Source organism: Rhea americana, unplaced genomic scaffold (assembly GCF_003343005.1).
Source record: "Rhea americana isolate MKP2758 unplaced genomic scaffold, rheAme1 scaffold_53, whole genome shotgun sequence".
Lineage (NCBI taxonomy): Eukaryota > Metazoa > Chordata > Aves > Rheiformes > Rheidae > Rhea > Rhea americana.
The window spans coordinates 3,108,740-3,119,201 of record NW_028186679.1 but is presented as its reverse complement, the minus strand read 5'-3'; the positions used below and the strand labels follow the sequence as shown (position 1 = coordinate 3,119,201).

The 10,462-nt window shown below is 38.3% G+C and overlaps 1 protein-coding gene across 1 annotated transcript in view; it reads left to right on the top strand.

Annotated features, from left to right (window-relative positions):
* MSRB2 (methionine sulfoxide reductase B2) overlaps positions 1-9,270 on the top strand; it is a 10,162-nt gene extending 892 nt beyond the window's left edge. The window contains exons 2-5 of the mRNA XM_085318321.1: positions 563-757; positions 1,763-1,839; positions 5,780-5,927; positions 8,175-9,270. Coding sequence (XP_085174447.1) covers positions 563-757; positions 1,763-1,839; positions 5,780-5,927; positions 8,175-8,282 — 528 coding nt within the window. The 3' untranslated portion in view covers positions 8,283-9,270. The remainder of the gene's footprint in view (positions 1-562; positions 758-1,762; positions 1,840-5,779; positions 5,928-8,174) is intronic.
* Positions 9,271-10,462: the final 1,192 nt, after the last annotated feature.

Below are 10,462 nucleotides of genomic sequence, written 5' to 3'. Positions count from 1 at the left end.
AGCGAGCAGAGCGGAGGAAGCGGGTCGGGGCCGGGCTGGCCCGGGAGGGGAGCGTGGGGGTGGTACCGCCGTGTGGGATCGAAGCCAGGCCCCGGGGCCCCGCTCTGGGCACCCCGGGCGCTCCTGCGCGAGGTGGAAGGGTTAGGAAGCGTTACTTTTAGATGGTGGTGTGTGGAAAATTGATCTCCGTAGGGAATTCAGGAGGTAGGTGCATCAGTTTAACTGGTAGAGATGATATTATGGTTTTCAAAATGCTTTTTTTCTCTCCAGTATCATCTCTAGAGCCAGATGTACATCATTCAAGGGCTGGTTTTATTTTATGGATTACCTTGTCTGGATGGAGATCAGTGTGGAAGTTGTTTCCCACCTCAAACTTTTGGATACCTTCTGTTAAGAAGGACTGAAACTACTTGTTCCATTCTACTTTTGTTTTCTGTTATTTGGGCCAATCCCATATGATCATAAATCACTTTCACAGCATATGCAGACTCAGTGGGCTTTACTGGGTATCATACACGGTGTTGTATGACTTAATGCTGTTCTGTTCTCTCCCCCTGCTTAACTGTGGATCRAAGAGGGGATCTCTCAGAGGATCCAAGTTAAAACAGTGTTAGAAATAACGCACATTATATTTCTATATCCAGTCAAAGATGCAGGCTCTCTGACTAAACAAGCTGAAAGAATTTTTGCTACAGACTGGAAAAAAAAATTGACTCCAGAGCAGTTCTATGTTACAAGACAAAAAGGAACTGAACCGGTAAGCAAAAGAGGTAATGCTTTCCAAGGTTAAGCCAGCCTCGTTCTCTGCTGGCATAAAGTTTTCTTTGGGGGAGTTCTCATCACTCAGTTGTTTCATAGGTTCCCCTACCATCCTGTGGAAGGCTAGTGTATTGAAGGCTCAGTGTATTGAACTGGCTGGAATTTGTTCTGACCCAGACTGGTTTGCAAATGAAAAAACATTCTTCATTCTTTTTAGTTTTCTCTGGAATTACTTTATTGCCAGAAAAAAAAAGTTCAAAACCTAAGCAAGTCACCTCTTGACTTCTCTGTAGCAATAATGGAGAGTTTTCCAATGGGAAGAAGATTGTATCTTTCCTGTAGTCTCTTTTTTCTGCCTTTAAACCTTATTTAGATTAACTATATAATATGGAGGAGCCTGATTATCCCACATGTGCCAGCCCACACACTCATCTTGTCCCTGCACTTTCTTTCGTTCTCTAATTGAGGCCRTGTAACCTTAGGTAGAGTGCTGGAGTTCCTTAACCAGGAATCAGGGGATCTGTGCAGGTGAATATGTGCCATGGGATTCAGCCATGTGAGCTGTGTGCAAATCTTTATCTGTAAAGTAAGAATCTTAATTCCAGACTACCCAGGGAAGAGGAAAGTTTCTTTGCAGTTCCTTGTGGAACTCTGTACAAGAGAATTGATTGTTGGGATCCTGCACATTGCACAAGTTCCTGAAAGATCGTGACTGTAGCCCTAGTACCTGGATGATTTATGCATCTGACTAGTCTCGAAGTTTCTGAGGGCAGGAGGTAGTCTTCACTCTTAATCCAAAGGCATCCTCTACTTCATTTCTTTAGGCTGCTAATGTTTATTCTTTAAAGCCCCCCTGTGAAGCCTTCTTTTTTTATCTTTTTTTCTCCTGTTTTGAATCTGATTCCTACATGCTTTTTCCAGATGGTGAGTTTTTAAAGACACACATTATTAACTTCACTTCTTTCTCCTTTTTTTTTTTTTTTTTTTTAAAAAAAAAAAAAAGCCTTTCAGTGGAATCTATCTGAATAACACAGAATCAGGAGTATACTACTGTGTATGCTGCGATGCCCCACTATTCAGGTAACATCTTTTATTTTTCACAGCATCCTTAAAATGCCATGAGGTGCTATGTCTTTTCTTTGGAGGAATGGCAAGCTTAGGTGACAAAAACAATCTTTTGGTGCCAGAGTGCTGTGTTCTATGTATGAGTTTTCCAAGGTACTTGTGGCGGTACAGGTACATAGTAGCTTTTTTTTCTTGAACAGAAAAGTGGTCTGGTGACAGTTGTTACAGTAGGGATTCTGCATTTTTCTCATGCCACATGCAGTCTCCTTTTTGGTTGATAATAAGTCTCTATTTAGGTGGTCTCTTAACCCACAGACTGCCACAAAGTATGTGTGTCTGTGGGTAAGTATCACTGTGTGTTTGCTGTGTTCCGTACCCTTCCATAGTCATCTGTTGTTGTTCAGGATTCTGGGCTAGAGAGCAGTCTGGTCTGCCTTAGTATAGCTGCTATTATGTTGTTGTTTGCTGGGTCCTCTGTTGATTTGGAGCTAAGACTTCCTCTTCACCCCCATCCTTTTTTTGTGCCCTAAATTAAATTCCAGTCGTTTTGCCTCTTCAGTTATATCTACTTTTAAAAAGACTTCACAATACTATATATTTTGCAACTTTGTTAAAGTCTAAGTAAAAGGAAATAGAGTGCCTCAAAGTAGGATATGCAGATGGTGTTCTGCTCTCTATATCTGAACCAGAAAAGACAGTTCCTCATATTTTTGATCTAGAAAATAGCCTTTCTGTATTTCCAACTGAGAGCTCAATGGAGTATGGCTAACATGCCCATTTCGTAAGTATTTTAAAGAATGTATCATGGATTAGAACTTCAAATAGGAAGCTGAAGAACAGTATGCATAGAAAGTAAGAGGAGGGGAGAAATGTAATGCCTATATTAACAAAAAAAAAAAAAAACCCAGAAACTAAGCAATTAAGATTGTAGCCTGATAATTGTGAATAGACAGTTTTTCTTCGGTCAAGTATGGAGAACCATGTTATACAAGCAAATACTTGCTTAAAGGTAGGCATTTCTGTATAGGTTTGCTAATAAACAATTTTAAATAAAATAATTTCAGAAGGTACTGTGGCATTGCAGGATACTCTGAAGATAAATACAAAATCTAAAAAAAAAACCTCTTGGAAATAAATTAGAGAAATTTTAAATTATCAAGCTGTGGAAGAGTTGATATTCCCTCAATTTAGGTGTTCTTTATATTGGACAATAGTTATAGTTAGGCCAACATGAAGAGAATGAGTACTGAAGTAAAGAGAATTGCTTTAGCTACTGAACTAATGACAAAATAACAATATAATCAAACAGTCATGCTGCATTTTGCAGTATCCTGCTGTAGGAGAATAGAGGTACTTTTGTTTGAAGCATAAAATAATACTAAACCACAAAGATTGATGTGGGAAAAATAACATTATATAAAAAAAATCTGTTAAGAAAATTGAAAATTATTGAATGTTCAAAAATGGGCTGAAAATATTTTTTCCATGGATGCATTATGTTATGAAGGACACTAACAATCAGAAAAAATGACATTTGATAAGAGATTGATTCATCATGTTTATTTTTCCAGTGCATTAAAATGTCCTTTCTTTTTCAAATACATTAGAACATTAGCTACAGGTAAACATGAAGCTCCTTTCTCTCTAAGTATACATGTGTATTTATATATTTATACCATAATTTATTATGGTACACTAATTTGAAAGGGTTAGAAATACRTGGAACAAAAAGCTAACCTTTGTAGATAGCAAATTGTGTGCTTTAATGAAATCTCAAACCTTCAGCAAATCATAAACCTACAGCTGAGATTCATACAGCAAAAAGCACTTTTTAGAATTATCTGGATTCCATCCAGGACGACTGAAATAGGGATCAAAGTAAATGACATATGCGGGAGGAATGGTGTGTCGAAGGCTAATCTAATGCATGTGTTTAGGGAAAGTCCATTTATCCTTAAATTAAGTGGTGAAATACTTCAAAGAACAAATATGATCTTGAACAGCAGTATTTTGAGGTACTAAAATGTTTCTATTAGGGAATCTAAGTAATATTCCTGTTAGTAAAACCACACAGAAACAATTTCTCTTGAGAGCTTGTTTAACAGCTCAAAAGATTGATCCTTTAGCAGTGGAAAACATCTCCAATAAACTTAAGCATTTTGAGCTGCATATAAGGGATAGAGTCAGTCTCGAACAGATGCAAAACCCACACTGTGTTACAATAGAAAGACTTTTCTTGACTTCACTGGATTTCAGAGAGGATCTTTATGTGGCTTGTCTGTATTTGCGTAAACAGAAGGATCCTTGGGTCAGTAAATGAAGAATTCCAGTTGAAATCGTTTTAAAATAAAAAATAACAGAAATATATGTTAGGAAAGTTCAGAAGTGGAGTCTGGATATTTATGTTAACCCAGGTTATTGCTTGGGAATCTGTACCCAGTAGACACAGTAGCATGGATGGCGGAGAGCCCTCTTTGCTTGGAAAAAAGTAGGACCGGATCCCCAGATGTCATCTTATGCATATGGAGAATCTGCAAACTGAAGTTGCTTTGCTGTGGCCTGCCTCTATACTATGTCTTATTTCTTCCTAGTTTTATAATGGGGTAGAGGCAGGAGAGCATTTCTAATGTGTCCTAATGGATTAGACAATAGCCCATCTGAAAGCGATCCCTTGGAGACGTTGTTTGCAGTTCCTCTTTTATTTCCATAGTTATATTGCACATAGAAAGTCATATACAGTTAATTATAAAATGCATGCTGTAATACTTGTCTAGTTTGGAGTATTACATTTTTTTAAGCTTTTTGACCAGCTTGTTTATTTTGTCTTTCTAAAAGATACCGTAACTAAGATTTTCATTTTTCTTTTTTTTTCCACTGTATTAATATCCCACTAAAATATACCTGGTTCTCTTCACTAAATGTTTTGCTTTAAGTTATATATTGAATCATGTAACAGTCCCTTTTATGATGAAAGTTATCAGTGGTGTTAATGTCTCCATCTACCACTAGGTGCCAGTAAGAGCACTGATTTTTGTAAACTGAGAGAGATAGGCTAAAACATGGAAAATCTGAGGGAAACTTGTGGTTGTTCTTCAGGCCATTTGTCTTAAYGGTATGTGAGCTTACTAATGAGCAAGTCTGTCTTCATGTCTTGTCCTTAAAGTCATAGTAAGTCACCGTACTATAGAAAAGAGTACTTCTCACTGTTAAAATCTTAGAGGAGGGCTTTTTACATTTCTGTATGGTACATCCTGGAAATATGTCCGATCATAATTTACAATACACTCTGAGTTTTAATATGCAACTAAACTGGATTGATAAGCTTGTATATTAAGAAAAGGTACCCACAGGTCAACAGTCTGTAGTATTTTTAGCTAGTGGGTGTGGTTATTTCTTGGGAAAAGTAGATCTCTGTGCTATGAGAATTTTTCATTGGTTGATTGAAGTTTTGGACAAAACTCTATTTGATTTACCAAACTGTTTTGATGACTGTGTCACTTTGCAATCTGTAAGCAGAAACCATCATCATACACGAACCAGGCTCAGTGGGCCACCTCTCCATATTGATTCTGCTTTTTGTTGTTGCTGTTTTTTTCCTTCCTGTAAACTCTGTTCTCTGGGGTTCTGCTGTATTGTGCCAAGCTTTGAACTGCAACTTTGAAAATGTAACTCAGCTACCAATGTACTCAGATACCAGGAAGACCTTTTTTCAAGCTTTATCAAATGCTGTACTATCAGTGAAATAGAAATGATGAGGCAAAAGCTCCTATTGTGGGCTGATCAAGAAAACAAAGTTCCAGCACAGTTTGATGCCAGTGAGAAACTTTCTACTGTACTAAATATTACTAAAAGTTGTACAAGATGGGGATGAAGAAAAAAGCCAGTGTTGTTGCTAAAAGCAGTTTTTGTAACATCTGTGGTCTTAAATAACAAGAATATCTGTTTTCCCTTGTAGTTCAGAAAAGAAGTACAATTCTGGGACTGGATGGCCTTCATTTTCTGAGGCTTATGGTACTTGTGGCAGAGATGAAAGTAATACCAATATCCTGAGACGACCAGATAACTCATTGGGATCAACAAGAACTGAAGTCATCTGCAAACAGGTATATTTATTTTGAAGGTGATGCCCAAGATCACCAAGGATCCAGTTCTTAACAAATATATCTTATTTGTGTCCATGAATGAATCCACCCAAATATAGTAGTGAGAATTATTAGATCATTGAAAACACTGTGTTTCACTTCTTGGGATCAGATATATCAGTAAAGTTCTAAGTATCAAATGTAGACAGTTGGTTTTGGATCAAGAAAGTGATGTGACTGAGGAGAGCATCCTTATTTAAGTACAGCCAAGGATTTGGATAGAATTTGGATAGAAAATTTATTCAGAGGACCTCAAGTGAAATGCAGTATGTGACAACAAACAATAGGAAGGAATTCCCAGATTTAGTCCACTCATTTGCTCCATCACAGGATCAGTGCTTCCTGATACAGTTCTACTAAAGGTTTGCTTAAACTGTTCTTAAAGTACCAATGATAGACTCCACAACCTCATTAGATAATCAGTTCTAATGCTCATGTGTTCCTACTATTAGAAAGATTAGATACTGAGGAACAGAACCTAAGTTTTGACTTCCTCTTGTCTGTTTGTTTGGAGGCTGATATTTACACACTGGCCAAAAGTGCTTGCTCAAGAATTTATTCTAGTCTTGTCTCTCCCAGAGTCACCTACCCATGCAATTCAACACTGGATTCATCACTCTTTTTTTTTTTTTTTTTTTTTTTTTTTTTTTTTTTTTTTTTTGGTATATATTCAGGATAGCACATATCCCAATGCTATGTACAAGTGACCAGATTGAGTATAGTTGTCACTAAATGTCACAAATTGTATCCCAATTATAGGTCTCCTTTATAAATATGCAGTTAATTCCTTACACTGTATTATACATTCTCCTGTGTATTGTCATCTCCAATGTAGATCTGTCATGTACCTTCTAATGTGTTAACCTTTTATGCTAACTCCATGATCTAGCCGCAGTCAGTAAAATCCCATGTTTACCTCATGCCATGTCTTTAAATGCCACTCCTGAACATTCCTGGTTTATACACCTACCATGTACAGTGCCACTGATAGACAGTAGATCTGTCACACACATATCCACCATACTCTTCACCTCCTTCAGATGTTCAGATACAAATATTACCTACATATATATGTTTTTAGGCCTTCCCAGTATACAGATCTCTAAACTGATCACAAACTAACCTATCTTGTAATGGGTTTATGTTTCAAGTCCTTTTCAGTCATTTTTTAAAGCATTACACAAATGTCCATCTTGCAGAGAAGCATCTTTAGACACTCTGTATATCTGCTCAACTGTCATTCTTAGAAGATTGTCCTGTTAAGATCTGCAAACTGACCATTTTCCTTGTGAGTTTTATTCTGGTCTCAAAATGTGTCCTCTGAAAGAAGAAAGTCCCTTCAGGACTTCAGGTTTGATAACTCATGAGGAAAGGTGAGAAAGATTTTCTTTTCAGTGGTCAGCCTTAACTTAACAGGTGGAACAGCACTGCAGAAAATGCAATCACAGAATGGCTGGGGTTGAAAGGGACCTCTAGAGATCATATAGTCCAACGCCCCTGCTCAAGCAGGCTCACCTAAAGCACATTGCACAGGTTCACATCCCCGTGGGTTTTGAATATCTCTAGAGAAGGAGACTCCACAACTCTCTGGGAAACCTGTTCAGTGCTCTGTCACTTTCACAATAAGGAAGTTGAAGKTTTTCTTGACATTCAGGTGGAATTTCCTGTGTTTYAGTTTGTGCCTATTGCTTCTTGTCTTGTCACTAGACGCCACTGAAAAGAGTGGCCCCATTCTCTTGACACCCTCCRTTAAGGTATTTCTAGATATTGATAAGATCCCATCTCAATCGTCTCTTCTCCAGGCTAAGCAGGCCCAGCTCTCGCAGCCTTTCCTCATAAGAGAGATGCCCCAGTCCTCCAATAATCTTTGTAGCCCTACACTGCACTCTCCAGTAGTGCCATGTCTCTTTTGTCCTGGGGAGCCCAGAATTGGACATTGTACTGCAGATGTGGCCTCACCAAGGCTGAGTAGAGGGAGGGTGACCTTCTTCCACCTGCTCACAACACTCTTCCTAGTGCACCCCAGGATACCATTGGGCTTAATGGCTTCAGGGGCACATTGCTGGCTCATGGTTAACTTGTCTACCAGGACTCCCAGTTCCTTCTCTGCAGAGCTACAAATGCTGTTGTCTTCAGGCTGGAGAGAGGTCAGGCTGGAGAGAGGTGTCTCTAAGAATCTAATGCTGAAGACAGTTCTTTCTGTTGCAGTGCAATGCGCATCTAGGCCATGTGTTTGATGATGGTCCTGCACCTTCTGGGCAGAGATTTTGTATCAACAGTGTTTCATTAAACTTCAGACCAGGCTCCAGTCAGTAAGAAATGGATCTTCAGGGCTTACAGAGCTTCCTTTTACTATTCATACAACAAGCTTGTGAAGAACAATCATATTTTTAARTAGAACTCAAATTTGAGTTCCTTATGCTGTTGCAGTTTTTCTTTTCAGCTGTTATCAGTGTTGATAAAATACGTATCTTTGATACGTTTGGCAGTCTGCCTTTTCGTGGTTAATGTGATGTAAGCATTGATTTTTACTGTATTTTTTTTAATTTAAAGATGTCTGTGTGATAATCCATAGATAAATAATCAGCAACATTAACTGTATTGAGAATGTTGAAATGAAATGCTTTCTTGAAGCTGACTTTTAACATTTTAAGTTCAGATAGGCAAAGACATTTAGTTGTAACACCCAGAAATACAGTTACACATGCTGATCATGCCAGAGCTTATACTTCCATATATTGAGTTAATCCTATCCTTTTAAAGAGAAGCAAAAATAAYACAAATCTCCAAACAAGGTTTGAGAGTTTGGGCTTTTTTTTCTCTCTGATCTGAGAGAAGTTTAGCCACATCAGTGATTTTCTATGAAYCCATAAAAGAAAATTCTGAAGTAATGCCTAATTAAAAATATACCAGGAAACAGAACCAGTGGAGAAAAGGAGTCTTTCTTCTCTTAAATCAGTGACTTTGATTCCATATCCAATAGCAGACCTGAAATAGGATTTGCTTGAGGAACTTCGTATTAGAGAAATATTATTATAACAGTGTAATGATCTGTGTAATATCTCTCCAGACTTCTGTTATCACTTGCATACTTCAGAATCTGAAAAGAAAAATGCCTGTGTAGTTTTACGTATATGGGGGTAAAAAAAAACATTAAAAAATGTTCAATAAAATGATCCTTTTCTTGAAAACATGCCTGGTTTGTTCATCCTTGTCCAAGTTTGTAAATACTTTTATACTGTTCCAAGCGTTGTCAACATGGTTTGCTATAACAGGAAAATAAATCGTATGTGTGTTAAATTGAGCTTTCCTGCTTTTGGATTTTTTTTTTCACAGAAAATAATCTTTGAGACAGAACATCAACTTCACTAARTGGACTGGGTTTAAATGCTTCCCTGCTGAGAGTTACTAGGCAACATCTTATTTGGTTTCACCTATAACAGGCTGTTTCCATTCTCCCTATTCTGGTTGCCTAAGTAATAAAAAAAGGTGTGTTCATTTACTTGGTGTTCTGTGGCCTAAGTTAGTCTTAAAACTGTTTAATGTCTTTTAGAAAGTGGATCTTTAGTGCACTGAGTTTACTTTTGCTTTTAATTTTGTGTCTTGGAGCTCTGCAGCATTTCACTCCCCTGTACTTTCAAATGGAGAAYTGTACTATTTCCTAGCTTTATATAAAGATCTATTTATACAAACGTAGTGATGGCCACAGTCAGCCTAAACCAGCATGGCATGAAGGCCATCAGAGGTGTGAAGCAGTGTGAATAAACATTTTTTGCTACTGATCTTACATGGTGACAGTAATGTTGTGTCATTAGATGCATCTGCTAATGGAAATAGTGTGCTGCTTGCTGCATCCGTGCTGCATCATGCATGATGCCTTTGCATCATCTGCCACTATGGCCTGCCTGCAGTGGCCAGGATGTGCGTGCCCAACCTGCTCAGGTCTCTTGGCCCCAGAGATCAGAGCAGGAYGAATGTAACCTGCACCCTGATTTACTTCCATTTGCAGCTTGTTGGGTTTCTTTGAAGACCTATTGCACAGCTGTTAGGAAGGTTTGGGGAGGTACTTATAGGTATGGTTTAGTCAGGTAAGCCCTCCTCTTTCCTCAGTGTTCACATCAGGAGAGGTTTGTTGCAGAAAGGAGAGTGGCCAGAAAGTGTGAAAGCAGGTCGCTGTGGGCTGCTGCATTCAGCAAGGTGCTGATAGGCAAGACAGCACCTGCCTGAGTGCAACACTTCTAGGCTTGGATACAAACTGAAATGCTTCCTAGTCTCTGCAGACTTCATCCTGAAGTGGAGCAGGGTATATCCTGTTAATGTGGAGTTGGATTTGATCTGCATAGGTTTACACCAGGGTAAAAACAGTAGTTTTAATCTTCCCTCAAATTTCCTAAGTTTTCCTTAAGCCATGAATAGTCTTTTTGTGAAGAAAAATGCTCTCTTTTAGAACAGTGTAAGTAGGAAAGGAACTGCCAAAATAAACATTCATCTGTCAC